The 14,678-nt window shown below is 45.5% G+C and overlaps 2 protein-coding genes and 1 long non-coding RNA gene across 3 annotated transcripts; 2 read left to right on the forward strand and 1 right to left on the reverse strand.

The window, feature by feature from the left end:
- The first annotated feature begins 262 nt into the window (after nt 1-262).
- On the forward strand, nt 263-9,279 carry SLC16A5 (solute carrier family 16 member 5). Its single transcript, XM_064395777.1, has 4 exons — nt 263-482; nt 3,626-3,769; nt 4,723-5,589; nt 7,183-9,279. Exons 1-4 carry the CDS (start codon nt 263-265, stop codon nt 7,422-7,424), a joined length of 1,473 nt encoding a protein of 490 aa, XP_064251847.1. The 3' UTR covers nt 7,425-9,279.
- Nucleotides 5,585-12,376, reverse strand: LOC135284367 (uncharacterized). The gene is made up of 3 exons (XR_010349771.1): nt 12,034-12,376; nt 9,651-9,783; nt 5,585-7,283 (listed from the first exon to the last, which is right to left on the reverse strand). It is a non-coding gene; the product is annotated as an uncharacterized LOC135284367 (long non-coding RNA).
- Nucleotides 12,361-14,654, forward strand: ARMC7 (armadillo repeat containing 7). Its single transcript, XM_064395787.1, has 3 exons — nt 12,361-12,591; nt 12,680-12,823; nt 13,643-14,654. Exons 1-3 carry the CDS (start codon nt 12,372-12,374, stop codon nt 13,978-13,980), a joined length of 702 nt encoding a protein of 233 aa, XP_064251857.1. The 5' UTR covers nt 12,361-12,371; the 3' UTR covers nt 13,981-14,654.
- Nucleotides 14,655-14,678: the final 24 nt, after the last annotated feature.

Below are 14,678 nucleotides of genomic sequence, written 5' to 3' on the forward strand. Positions count from 1 at the left end.
TTGTGAAATATAAAAGGAGAAGGCAGTGGTTTCTTAAACAATCCGGTGCCAGGATCCTGTAGTGAGGAGGAAGGGAGGTGCTGGAAGAAATGCAGAGCAAGAAGTCAAGAGTGTCATCTGGGAAAGGTGTGGGACTCACCGGTGCTCTGAGCCTCAGGAACACCATCAGCTCTTCCCTGAAGGCCTGTTTGCTGGGCTGAGGGTTGCATGGTAGCTGCACTCCCTTCCCCAGCAGACTGGCTGAGAGGAGAACGGAGCTATCATGTCCCAAGGAGAAGCAGCAGGACGCGGCCCTGCCAAGCACCAGGACCAGGGATGGGCATGGATGGTCCTGCTGGCTGCAGTGGTGCTGCAGGGGCTGACGCTGGGCTTCCCCTCCTGCATCAGTGTCTTCTTCACGGACCTCCAGCACGAGTTCCAGGCCAGCAACAGCGAGACATCGTGGTTCCCGTCCATCATGGTGGCCGTGCTGCACGGAGGGGGTGAGTGATGGCAGGGAACGGCTCCTCCACCTCCTGCCCTTGTGCTCTTGGTGGGGGGAGGTAATGAGGATCCTTTCAGCCTTTCATTAAGGCGGGTGGTGGAAGGGACTGGCTGTTTGGCAGTACACAGCATTTCTAAGCCACTTGGATCCCACAGTCCAAAGCTAAATGTCCACAGATTCCATGCTGTCTCAGAGTCAGCCAAGACCCTTGGTCAAAGAAGGCAAATCCCTTTCTCAGCTCAGATTTTCCAGATCAGCAAGAACATAGTTATTTCTCACAGAAGCTCTTTGAATAAGCCAGCACATAGTGCTGGAGCTCGGGTGCTTTCTTGGTTCATCTCGTCCACGAGAGCACATCTCCTTCCAAGTGCCACATGACAGCTCTGTTCTTGGTGGCTGAAGAGATGCCAAAAGCTGAGCTCCTTGGTGCTGCCAGCTGAGGCAAAGCCTCAAAAGCAGCTCCTCGGGAGGTGGCACAGAGTGCACACCTCCACAGGCATCAGGGTGGATGTGAGCAGGGCTGGATCAGTGCAGAATGTGGGTCAGACAGCACCCTGTGGCTGCAGGGCTGGAAGGAGCATTGTGAATGATGGAGTGAATCGCTGGTTTTCCCCTCAAAAATATATGGGAACAGCACAGGGCAGTGGTCCCACATTCCACACACAGATGTGTGGATTCTCTTTCTGCAGAGAGAAAACCAAATCCCCAGCAGCCCAAGGACTTCCCAATGAGTGGTCTGTGCTCTGTGACCCATACAAATCCTGTGCTTATTTGATAAACCGACAACCCAAACCCTACCAGGCAACAGAAGGAAAATTCCCAGTGCTGTCCATGTATCTAAGCTTATCCCTGAGTTCAATCCTGCTCCCTTCCAATGCTGGTGAAAGTTGACAGTACATTATAAAGCAAAGAAACAACCCCAGAGCCCTGAGTCACGCTGATGTGAAGGCTGTGGCAGGTTCAGTCTGTACCCTGCAGGATATGGCTGGCAGCTGCCCACACGGAATTGAGAGTTTGTACTTTAGCAGAAACAGCTGGGTCCAAGATGCAGACGGAAAGAGATGTCGAGGGAAGGGACATGGGGAGGAATCTCCACTGAGAACCAGCAGAAATAAAGCAGTATCCTCAGGGCTTGGAATTTGGCAGCTGATGGGCATTCCCCATCCTGCTTTCCAGCCCCTGTGATCCTTCTGTGATTAGTGGGAACAACCCAACTGGGACCTGCTGGCTCTGGGAAATGGTCTCAGAAGCAGCTTGGTCCCAGCATATCCAGGAAGGACAGCTCTGGCAGTATCCACAAGAATGTCAATTATCCTGACATTTTTAATGAAGTAATTGTTGTGTAGGAGGCTAGAACCACTGTAAAAGGTAATACAAAGACAGCCAATACATAGATCCAAAAGTTATAAATTAGATAAGGAAAGAATAGCCTTGTGTTGATATTCACAATAGAATTTGTCAGGGCACAGCCAGACAGTTGTACTTTGCTTGCCAGTTATGTCTCCTGTTGCAGGGTGTTAGAGCACAGGAGGGCTTTACTCTCTCCCTGAGTAGCAGGAGGCAGCAGTAACATAAACCAGAAGGAAAAAAAAACCAAAATAAACACAGATCAAAGCTTCCCTCAGGCCAAGCTCATATGGCTTTTGCTGCAACTTCTGACCTCCTTTGGAGGGGGCCAGGCTTTACTTGATTCAGGTTCTCCTGTTACATTTCAGCACTTAAATCTTTCCCAAAATTGCATGCTGCTGTCACCAGAATCTCTTAAAGGTGCCACTCTCTTTTCTTCACCTTCATTCTTTTTAATTCAGAGGAATTGAAGGGAAAAAAATTATTTGTTGCAAAAATTGGAAGAGGAAGGGAAACAGGCAGAGCAGCCTGTTCTCAGAGCAGCCAGTACTGGGAGAAGGTTCCATGCAGGAGAGCTATGGAAGGAAATGGGGAAGGGCACAGGGCAAACAACAGCTCACAACTCAGCCAAACATATCCCATTAGCGGTGCTACGTTCCTAGGTAAAAGCCATTAATGATTATTCTGTTACAAGATAATTTGAGAGACCTAGGGTGCTACACCTGTGTCCAAAAGGGGATTTCAGGCCATTACAGGCTCCTGCTCCTAGATATCCATGCACACGGAGCACTCTGCACTAACTCATACAAATGCAGCACTTTTGTTGATGTTATTCTTGCAAAAGAAAGCACAAGAGCCCCAGGCAAGTGAGAAATAACATTTGAAACCCAGACAGCAACTAACCAGGAACTAATCATGACAAACCCTTATGGTTTTTAGAGCAAATCACATTATTTTATAGTGTTCAACTTAAGCCTTCTTGGGCTAGTTAAACAGCAGTACCATTAATGTCTTCAGCAGGAGGAAAAATAATCCAGTCACATTTGCTGGACACTTTTTCAAAGGCCAGCAAAGTCTGAGGTGAAAATCTCCCAAGCAGATCAAAATACAGACAGCTGCACTCCTAATTTTAATAATGTTCCACTGTTCACTTGACTGTGTGGATTTTATTTCAAACCAGATGTTGATTTAGGTCACAAATATGCCACAGGTTATATTCCCTACACTGACTGACTCCCAGTTCTGCAGCTTACAGTCATTTTGCATTTGCTTCCATAACCTTAAGTGTTCAGAATTAGGAAAAAAAAAAGTTAATAAAACCTGGAAAACCTTGAGGATCTTCGAGGGAACAGGAAAAGGAACTCTACCTTCAGATCTTCTTCTCCCAGAGCATGTAGAGAGAAGCACCTTCCCACTGGTGGGCTGCAGGTGTGAACTAATCTTTCCCTGCCTCAAAATGAAGAATGTTAAATGTCATTAACAAGCAAGTAATTTATCATAATCTCATGGAATTCACCAGAAGTCCATTTCCAAGGGTTTTAATGCAAATCCATCACATCCTACTTGATGGTTGAAATCCCAGCAGATCACAGACTTCACCTCAGCCAACAAGCTGGCCAAGCACTTGGGAGTATCACAGAATATATTTTCTCTTCCTGTCTCCCCCACTACATTAAGCTGGCAGGAAAGCCTTCAGGATCTCTAGACTACATCATTTGATAATTGCAGCAATGCAGCAGGTACAAAATACTTCCTTCCTCCCTAACTGCTTCTCTTTTCCTTCTCTGCTCCCAGGGCCCCTCTGCAGCCTCCTGGTGAAGCGGTTTGGCTGCAGGTTTGTGGTGATGCTGGGTGGGCTGCTCAGCGGGCTGGGAATGGTGTCCAGCTCCTTCTGCAAGTCCATCAGCCAGCTGTACCTCACTGCTGGCCTCATCACTGGTACGTACCAGAGAGCAGGGAAACTCAGCTGCTGGAGATGGGAAATGGGAGAGCCCCGACTAAGTGGTCACATTTTTCCACTCCTCTGTGAAATAGGAGAACTCAACAGCCTCCCAGCACAGCAGAAATCCTACAGCCACTAGACTTGGCCTTCACACCCCTTTAGCACACACCTCACCCACTCAAGCTTGCTGGGAAGTGCTTCTCTCTGGAAAAAGCTACAGGTCTCCAGAGGATAAAATGGAGGAAAAGGATGTCTGTTCTTTTTAGTAGCTTCTCAGCCTTTTGTCTTTAAAGAAGGGAGGGGTTTTGTTGTTTTTCCAGCTTGGAACATAATGTGTTGGGATAATCTTCTCAGGTTCCCTGAGCTTGTATTTCACCACTCCCAAACTGGGGGAGAATGGAGACATCTTTTTCTAACAAAAGACCTTGTTGGTTTTGAACAGAAGTAACAGATGGGAACTTTTCCTCCCAAATATTTCTCTTATGTAACTGACGTTCAACTCTTGGTTTTTAATAACACTCTGAAACCATTCCTGCTGGATCTTGCAAGTTAAGCAGTGGCCACTGCATAGAAGAAAAACAAGCAGCTCCATGAGCCCTGATAAAAGCTTCAGGAAAGCAGCACTGCTCATTGCATGTGGTATAAAACCCAAGCTTTTAACGAACAATTCCATAGCTGCTTTAGGAGTTGCAGTGTGTCCCAGAAAAACGTCAGTTTAAACCAGTATATTTACTATACCCAAGAACACAAATAGTTTAATTTACACATAACATCCTTCTTCATCCCTGGTTTGGGGTTTCTGAGTATTAATCAATCCCTGGGGGCTGTGTGGCCTGGCAGGTCAGAAAATGCTTCAACAGTAGATGAAATCATCTGTGGGCACACCCTGAATTTGGGCTCTTTTCACCTTTTAAGACAACAAAGAAGGATCATTTATTCTCATCTTTAGGTCTGGGATCATGTTTCAGCTTCCAGGCAGGAGTGACTGTGCTGGGCTACTACTTTGTGCGGTGGCGAACACTGGCCAACGCCGTGGCCTCCACCGGCGTCTCCCTCGGCTTCACGCTGTGGCCGCTGCTGTCTCAGTACTTGCTGGATGAGATGGGCTGGAGAAACACCTTCCTCATCTTTGGAGGAATACTACTGAACTGCTGTGTTTGTGGAGCCATCATGAGACCCGTTCAGCTGGCATCAGGGTCACTCCCTCAGCCTGCCAAGCCCGAAGAGGAGCCAGGGAGCAGAGCAGAAGAGGCACAGCTGTCCAATGGAGCATCTCCTCACCACCCCACACTCCAGCAGCACACCCAAAGGACAAAATGCTTCCAGATGCTGCAGAAGTACCTGGCTTTTGACATCTTCTGTCAAAACAAAGGTTACCAGATTTACACTATTGGAATAACCTGGATGATGATGGGGTTTGCCTTACCCCATGTCTACCTTGTGCCTTATGCCACCCACAACGGGGTGGAGAAACACAAGGCAGCCCTCCTCATCTCCATTATTGGCTTAATCAACATCTTCATCCGCCCTCTCACAGGGCTGCTCTCAGGACACAGAGTCTTCACAGGAAGACGCATCTACCTGTTCAGCCTGGCCGCGCTGCTCTGCGGGCTCAGCAATTTCATCTGTGTCATTTCAGCAGAGTTCAGTGTGCTCATCCTCTACTGCGTCATCCTCAGCGTAGCCATGAGCGGCGTCGGGGCGCTCCTCTTCCAGGTGCTGATGGATGTGGTAGAGATGGACAGGTTCTCCAGTGCCCTAGGGCTCTTCACCATCCTAGAGAGCATCACCCTCCTCATCGGGCCCCCGCTCACAGGTGAGAGAGGCCATGAAACCTGGCTAGGGGAAAGGTGGTGGCTTGGAAACTGGTGACAAGTGTTTGGGGGCATCAAGAAGAGGAATTAGGGAGTTTCCAGACCCATGGTGTAGGTGAGTTATGCAAAGGGGGCAGTATAAAAGGTAGGGTTGGAAAAGAATTGTCAGCCTCTTTTGACAGCTGGAAAGTAACTTCTACATCTGCATCAAGATCACACTGAAAAAATTACTCACTTGGTATGTGATCTGGTACATATGGGAGCAATGACAGCTTTTTTCCAGTGGCAAGAAGCCAACAGGAATAACTATTAACTTTTTCATCTTTTTACCAGTTTGCATTGTTTTATCCAAGAAGTCTCAAGAAATTGTGAACATCCCATTAAATGAATTATTTGTGTTCACAATTATTACCAGTCCTACATTATTCAAAAGCCCCATAGTAAAAGCTTCTGTTCAGTCTTCTTTCCAAGTTCTGGAGCATATTAATTTTTCTCTGGAGACAAGAAAGGAGCTAGTTGACTCTCAGTCCAATAAATTATTCACAGTTCACTCTAAATGCCACTAAGTGACCTGTCCAAGACACACCTGCTCCTGCAGTAAATTCAAAAGACCAACAAATGTCAACCAGAGCATGTTAGCCTCAGTTCAGGCTTTAGTTCTCCTCTCCAGACAATGAATTGTGGCTACTCAGCAGGAAAATTATGTCTGGTTCAATAATGTGGTGGTAACATGCAGTGCATTTCATGGTATTCCCTGGCATTAGCATGTCAGTCACTTTTCTCAAAGAGAAAAAAGGTCCCTTCTTGGTGATCTCTAACAGGAGCAGCAATTGGCCAAAAAAAAAGCACAGAAAAGCACCTCCATTTCTGTTTGTAGTCCTAAAATCTGCTACAAAAAAAGTACACCATGGAAAGAAACATCACCAATCTTGACTGAAAAATATAAGCAAATAAACATTATTCCAGTATTTCCACATTGATAAGCAGCCTATGGAAAACATCATATATTTTGGCCTAAGTATCACTTTTCCATCTCTAATATTAGTGTTAAATTACTCCCTTGATATCTCACATTTCTAAATGGTTTATATTGAGGTCACTTAATGTTAGTCATAATCTTGCTGTGCTGTGAATTTCCTTATCCTTCATTAAACAGGATTAGAGACAAATGTTCAGTTTGGAGACCTTACTATGTAAATTTCTGAGCTATTTCTCTATCTAGTTGTTCTATTTTCTGCCCTAGGATGTAATATGGTCACTCATTTCAAAAGCCTCTAAGTGGCAGTGGCACAAGGGTCCTCTGCTGAGCACATGAAATAAAACAGCAGGGTGGGGAAAAAATTCCAATTTCCTTTCTTTCCTGATTTCTGTGTGTATTGAGAAATTCTTTCTACAGAAGTATCACCTGACTTGTGACTACAAATAAAAAACTAAACAATCACTAGAATCCAGAGAAGAGGAGAGAACTTAACTCATCAGAGAATGCTTGTCTTTTGCATATGGCAGTTTGCTGAATGATTCAGGTTTGATGTTCATGTAAATGAATGACTTTAGTGTGTCTCTTCTCTTTGGCTAAGCTATGACTTCTATTTCAGGTCTCCTGGTAGACATAACCAGTGATTTCCGCTACATCTTCTACAACTCCAGCTTCTTCCTGATATCAGCTGCATTATTTATAGGGCTCAGCTTCTGTGCTCTGGAAAAAAAAAACAAATTGAGAGAGGCTTCCAAAGCGCATTTGGACAATCCCTCCGGATATCAATACAGTGAAATGTCAACAGAACCAAAGGCTGTAAGTCAATCCCCTCCAGCAGTTCAGTACATCACGAGCATATGAAAATAAAGACAGGGGAAAAGTGCAACACCTTGACGTGGTCTGTACAAAGCAACACATGGCCCAGCACTGATGGCAGATCAGAAAAAAAACAGTCTGCTTTCCACTACTGTCATCTTCTTTTTGCACTTGCACTCCACGGGGTCTTGTCAGACTCCAAGACAGCGATCCACACCACAGGCCCAGCCCAGAACCCAGCACCAGCCAAGGAGACGAAGCACAAAGAGATCTGAGCTCTCCCAAATCAAACTATGGGGTAACAGCCATGGGACCAGCACCAGGAGACAAAAGCTGGGATAGCTCAGTTGGGTTAAGTCACAACCTTTAAGAAGTCACTGGAATTTCACAAGCACATTCCAGTTGGAAGTGCTGGATAACACATATTAATGGGTAGTTCTTCACAAAGAAATATTGTTGCCTCATCTGAATATGCAATTTTGGTGCACAGGCTTCCTATTTGCTTCGCATGTTGGGGGTAACAAGTCAAACACTTTCCACAGGAAGTGTGTTATTATTTTCCACATCTCTAAATATTATACAAAAGCAGCTGTGTGGGTTGTAGAACTCAGACAAATCTCTAGTAAGATCAACTACTTTCTCCTATGAAGCATACACAGGACAGTTTCGAAGCCTCAAAATTCAACTCCAGAGCCTCAAAAAAACCCCAAAAACAACCCACCATGCCTTGGAGTGCCTGCTTTGTAGACTTTAATATATCATAAAAGAGGATTCATGGCTCATGTAAACACACTTCCTCATTAACTGGAACCCATTTGGGGCAGAGAGGGTGATATCAGACCTAAGAAAAAGGATATGTATCCTTTTATAGGGCAAAATACAAAGCAACTGTAGTTCCTCTTTGTGGAGATCAGTTCAGCTCTTTAGTCTTAGACTTTTGAGCCTAATTACACCAGCATTCTCATTATAGAGAACTTTGTAGAAACATAACTTATATTTCTTATAAGCACAAGCAGAACTTAAAAAGAAATCTGTGGAGAAAGCATACTGAGAAAAGCCAGTGTTGCTGACTTTCTGTCCATACAGCCTCGACTGTAAGAGGCTTTCTCTGCCACATTCCCGGGATTTAGGCTTGTCACTGCTCAGACAATGAATGATGCAGCAGCCTCAGCATCAGCTCAAGGTGCAAACTGTTCATATTCTGTGTCATCCCTGACCTGACAGATGCAGATAACAGCTCACGAAGCATGCAGATAGAGATAACCCAACACACCAGAACAATCAAAAAGATGGAAGCACAAAATGGGAGTGAAATGGAAGAAGTAACAGCTTTCAATGGAACTGCAGTGCCTATCTAAGAACTGTTGTATCAAACTCTGCTGCAGTGCTTATCTGGAGAACTCACCTATCACATTCCTAGTGACAAACCCACGGCTTTCATCAGAGCTCCCCAGGCAAAACAAACAAACCAGTTTAAAAAAACCCACTCTGGATGAAACCACTGGAAAACTGACTCCAAGGTCTTCAGAGACAGTGGCTTCACAGGTGGCTTTTACACAGAAGGGGCATCAGGCTCGTGCTCCCACAGCTCAGCATCTTCTCCAGTACTGTCCTGGGATTACAGACCCAGGAGGATTTGCATTTCCTCATCAAACCTATGCTTAAATAATATGGTTAGGGGCAGATATACATATCTGATCTCTCATCACATGTGTTTGTTATGTAATGCTTACATGGTCCATAACTATGAAGTAAACAGGGACTGGTGCTTCTCAGCTTACCAAAAGAGACTTCTGTACATTCCTAGGAAATGAAGAGGCTTTCTCACAAAAAAGCAATAAAAAGGGATTAACTCCCAAATTTCTTCTAGCTATTGCAAATAAACAGTTAAGCAGCTGAACAGGTTGCCATTTTCTTTGTGTGTAATTCTTAAATTTTTAATTCTGTTCACTTTTCTACATTCCCTTTCTGTTTTCTTACAGAAATATGAGGTAGGTTATATGGCCCCAGATCCTCCCACTGCTACAAATGTCCTGGGCAAAACAGGCAAGATATGGTGTGAGCTACAATCCACCAAAATTTCTCACAGGAAACAAAGGTTAGGTGAAGGAGCAATGGAAGGCACCTCCTGCATGGAGCCAATTGATGCACCTGTAATGCTTTTGTCTTGGCTGCTTCACATAAAAGGAAATGTACAGGGCAAAACCAAAAATTCTTCACTAACTGAAAATGACACAGACATCAGCTCCCCCTACACCAAGGCAAAGATACCTGTTTTGATAATTTCTTGATTGTGCAAGATAATTTAGGATGGAAGGCAAGGAGAGTGCTTTTCAGAAGTACTTTTTGATCCTCCAAGACTTATCACTGGCATCACTGGGACCCCAGGTGCAGAGAGAGGTTTCTGGAAAGAAAAACAACAAATTCACAAACCTGTTATTTTAACATTTCTCAGGTCGCTGACTGAAACCTTTCTAATAGAACTCAAGCCTGAAAACAGGGTTGTCTCCCCTGGTTACTTTCCACAGACCCTTTAAAAGTAATCCACAACCCACAGGTTTGAAGCAAATCCTCAGCAGACAAGAAGCAACATTTTATGCTGTGTTTCCACAGGTAAATACAATGTCTTAGTTCCCATAACAGAGAAAACAACCCCCCTCCTCTTCTTTCCATGAGTCTCCTCTCCCATGTGAGTTTCCAGCCTGAACTCCAAGCTGCCTTGAGCAGGAGCTTGGCAAAGGATAACAGGAGAGACCTGAGCATTCCACAGAACAATAAATATTCCCTCTCAGAGGGATCCTACAGGTGCACCAACACTCAGCCCTTAGGAATCTTGGGGACCAGAAGGAAAGGAAAGTGATAAAAGTTCCCCTCTTTAGTTTAAGGTCAGCCCTTCACACAAGGCAACCACACCCTCACTGAAGCAGAAACAACTGAAGGTGTTTCTTTAACACCTGCAGATAGTAAAACAGCCCTGGCTTTAATTTGGGAAAAACACTAATAACTCAGCCAGGTTACAAATCTCTGAGAAATAGCAGGGCCACAAAAGTTGACCAGAATTAAATGTTCCCTGCTCACCCTGTCCCCTCTTGCCCCTCCCCTGCCCCATTTATCATTGAAGATATTTTGACTGTTGCAAGATAAGCATTTTGGCTAGAAGCACCTTTCCTCACTGAAATGAAACATTCACACTGAGAAATTCACACTGAAGTATTGCAAGATCATGATCCTTAAAAGCCTAAGATTCTCTGCCAGGGTAATACCTGGGAAAGTTTAATATTAATTATTTCTATTTAATAGCAATAAAACCCCAAATAAAGGTTGCAGCAATCTTACACACTCTAAGATACCTCTGAAGTGCAATATCACTTAATTTAAGAGCTTGGCTTGCTCTTTGCAGACATAGCTAGTAGCTACAAGAAAAGAAACAACTACTAGAAATTAAAATTTCCTGAATTCTGGCTTCGGTGTGCTATGGAAGTCACCAGAACAGTTCCTGGAGCTATGACTACCCTGGCTAGACCAGCCCCTGCTCTGGGAATTGCTCTGGCAAACAGCAAGCGCTTGGAGCACTCAGACCATTAAACTGTACAACCAATATGGGGTGGGTAAATGCAGTTCTTGCAAACAGAAGTAATCACATTTTTCCTTTTTAAACACAGCTTCCCCCTCTTAGTCAATCCCAGCAGCGCTCTGTTTGTCTGGACTAGCTCCCTGTGTTTGCTTTCTCTGTTCCTGCTTTCCCACATTACTCATTCACCTTCGATTTCATGACAGATGAGGTTTTAAAGTATAACAACACTTAGCACTGACAAAGGCACATATTAGCAAAGATTTCTTACTACAGCAGCAAAACATTCTAATATTCACACAGTTTGTAGCACCTTTGCTGATCATTTTCTGATAGATATACTCAAATATGCAGATAAAAATACATGTCTACATTTAGACATACACATAAATACATAACAACTTCAGTTGATAATCATGCTAAGAGCTGAAGTTGTTAGCACTTAGCCTGGCTTAAACTTTTATACCAGGTAGAAATAAATATCTCCCCTTCCATGTTTTGTGTCTTCCCAGACCATTATAACGTTAAAATATTTAGTATTACTGCATTCAATGAAGCTTCTTTGCCCATCCTTCCATTTAATGTAGTCATGGACAGGTACTTCAGTGCCCTCAGCTGTGTGGGTTATCAGCCCACTCTTGTCACCGGTGCCATGTGGATCAGGCCATGACTAATTTGCTTGACATGAAAATCAATTGTATTTGAGATAACACAAAAGACAACATATTCTCACGGCCTGTTCCTTGCCTTATCCACAGAACAGCCATGCATGTAATTGCTTCAATAAAAGCAGTACAAATTTCTGCAGAGTCCACTCCCACAGTTTATGATCTTTATTAACCTTTACCTTGTATGTTTACACAATATGCACCATAATTGAACCCTCTTGCAGCACGTAATATTGTGGTGGTTTCACTGATCTATGTTACTTCAAGACAAGGGAATTGCTCTGCTCTGTGCCCAAACCTTTGTACAACCAAGATGGAATCACCTGTTGCTCTTTTAATTGACTCCCTGGCTTTGTTTCTTTTTTTTTTCCCAGATAATTTCCCTCACTGTGCAAGTATTGTGCCCTGTTTTTACCTTTTCTCCCTCAGCTCCATGAATTGCAATCCCGTTATTTAAACTGGAACTGATCCAGGAGCAGCACTACCACAAGGAGAACAGCATTGTGATGGAACAGCAGAACATACAGAGAGGTGAAAATTATTAAAGTAATTAGTGGGGAAAGGTTAGCTGCTTTGCAAAACCAAGCGTTTAAACAGCAAAGCTCTGCTATGCAATGAGTCAAATATCTCGACATAGGCTCATTTATTTTTATATATAAAATATATAATTATACATAATGTATTTAGAAAGAGTGAGAGGCGCGGAGCAATCACCACCTCCCCTGAGGAGCAGACCTGCCCCCCGCCCACAAAATGGCGGCCGCTCCCTCTCCTCCTGAGGGGAGATGGCGCCGCCCTCTCCCGCCCACAAGATGGCGGCGGCCGGTTCGTCTCCCTTGCTCGGTGCTCCCGGCCCCTGAGCCCACGCTGCCCGGGGGAACGGGCAGCCCGGCGCGGTGTCCCTCCATGGAGCTGGGTCGGCTGGAGTACCTGCAGGCGCTCGTCACCGAGTTCCAGGTGACGGACAGCACAGGTAACAAACGCCGCTGCTCGCTCGCCCTCTCCGTGTCGCGCGTTTCCTCACCGCCCCGACCTTTTCCCTTTTCCCTTTTCCCTTGCAGAGGCCAAGGAGCAGGTGCTGGCGAACCTGGCCAACTTCGCCTACGATCCCAGCAACTACGAGTATCTGCGGCAGCTGCAGGTGCTGGACCTGTTCCTCGACATGCTTACCGAGGACAACGAGAGCCTCGTGGAGTTTGCCATGGGTAATCCTGCCCCGGGCACCCTCAGCTGTCACCCGGGCAGGGGACACCGGGCCTGGCGCTCGGTGTGGCCCTTGACCCGCCCCAAATGCACACCGGGCTCCAAAAACAAACTCACACTGATAAAGCCTGCTTTAGTGCAGAATGGGAGAGAAGGCAGAGGCAGGCCTGTGTTCCTACCGAGCTTAATGAAGACACTATCTGGAAAGGATCTAGAGGTTTTTTTTCCTAAACACTATCCGATTTTTTTACTGAAATCTCTCCTGTAGAGAAGCAGTCATTAATACGTAGATTTTGCCAGATACATTGTGCCACATCCATGTAACCATTCTGCTATTGGCAACTGATCTTCTGGAATACTTGACAATTTTAATAGATCTTTTAAGGAACTGCCTTACCACGATTTTTCATGGTCTGAACATAAGCTAAAGGGCCAGATGCTGTGAGCGGTTCTGTGAGGAGATACTAAATGGATTTGATTTTTAAGGTTTGTGGCTGCATCTGTCAAATATTCTCTGTTTCTTGGCTACAAACTCTGTTACCTCCATTCTCTGGCTTTCTATAGCACCTGCAATAAACTGCTGGCTTGTGTCTTCCATTGGGGATGAGTGGGCATTCCTGGAATCATGCTGTGGAAGCAGTTATGTGCAGCAGTAACAGTGCCCTCTAATGACACACAGGAGGAGCGTGCTGGTGGAAAATCATTGGAAACAATCAAAAACACGTGGCCTAGGGAATCGTTAGGAATTTTCCATCCATGCAGAAGATGTGGATGTTAGAAACGGGATGAGCGTTTCTAACACTTTCCTCCTGCCGTTCCAGGTGGTCTTTGCAACCTGTGCTTGGATAAAACAAACAAAGAGTACATCCTGGAGGCCAACGGGGTGGAGCCCATCATCAGCTGCCTGTCCAGCTCCAACGAGGAGACCGTGGTGTCGGCCGTGACCACGCTGATGTTCCTGACGACGCCGCGGTCGCGCGCGCAGACCACGGCGCTGCCCGTGGTGGAGTGCATGCTCCGCTTCTCGCTCTCGGCCAACACGCGCCTCAGCAACCTGGCATCCATCTTCCTGCAGGACTACTGCAGCCCTCCGCAGCTGGAGGAGGCCAGGAACCTCAGCAAGCACACGGCAGTGGGCATCCCTCTGCCCAAGGACTGAGCGGGAACCTCCTGCTGCTCTCGCTTTCTGCTCAGCAGGTCAAGAGCAGCAGTAAAGACTGGAGCTGGTCCCACCACTGCTGTTTAGTCAACAAACACGATGGAACAGCAGTAACTGGGCCAAGCACACAGCTAAGCCTGCAAATATTTAAAATAAAGCAGGTCATGGCTGCACGTTGGAAAGTGCTTTGCCAAGTGCAGCTCGGCACCCAGCTTGCACAAACAACCCTTCCCAGCAATGAGGGGTGTTCTGCTCGGGTTATTGGGCAGAATTGTATCCAGTCCGGTTCCTGGCTAGTTGTGCTATACCTCTCCCCTCCAGTGTTGGTGACAAGTGACATTAAGTGTCAGCTCAAGTCACTGAAATGTCACAGAAATGTATTCCTCCTGCAGAGAAAGGAGTTTCCCTGCCCTGGCAGTTCACAGTCTCCATCCCTGTGGCACTAGTTATGCCCTCCTATAATCGTGGCACAGGCAGCCAGCTATGGAATCACTACACAGGGCAGGCTGTAACTGCCCTATAAGTGAATAAGTGGCAAGTTTGTCTTTTATTACCACTGGTGAGAAAGGTGAAGTAATTATTTAAAAAAAAAAAAAGGAGGGGGGCTCATGGTAGTCTGGCTCATGAGAACAGCTGTCTTGTAAAAGCTTCTGTTAATAAAACATTAACTTAAATGCTGTGTAATCAGTTCTGTGTGA

This window comes from Passer domesticus, chromosome 20 (genome assembly GCF_036417665.1).
Source record: "Passer domesticus isolate bPasDom1 chromosome 20, bPasDom1.hap1, whole genome shotgun sequence".
NCBI classification, from domain to species: domain Eukaryota; kingdom Metazoa; phylum Chordata; class Aves; order Passeriformes; family Passeridae; genus Passer; species Passer domesticus.

Coding starts and splice junctions, on each gene's coding strand:
- SLC16A5 (XM_064395777.1), top strand. CDS start 263: ATGTCCCAAGGAGAAGCAGCAGGACGCGGCCCTGCCAAGCACCAGGAC. Junction 483..3,625: donor GGCCGTGCTGCACGGAGGGG/GTGAGTGATGGC, acceptor CTCTGCTCCCAG/GGCCCCTCTGCAGCCTCCTG. Junction 3,770..4,722: donor CACTGCTGGCCTCATCACTG/GTACGTACCAGA, acceptor TCTCATCTTTAG/GTCTGGGATCATGTTTCAGC.
- ARMC7 (XM_064395787.1), top strand. CDS start 12,372: ATGGCGGCCGCTCCCTCTCCTCCTGAGGGGAGATGGCGCCGCCCTCTC. Junction 12,592..12,679: donor CCAGGTGACGGACAGCACAG/GTAACAAACGCC, acceptor TTTCCCTTGCAG/AGGCCAAGGAGCAGGTGCTG. Junction 12,824..13,642: donor CCTCGTGGAGTTTGCCATGG/GTAATCCTGCCC, acceptor CTGCCGTTCCAG/GTGGTCTTTGCAACCTGTGC.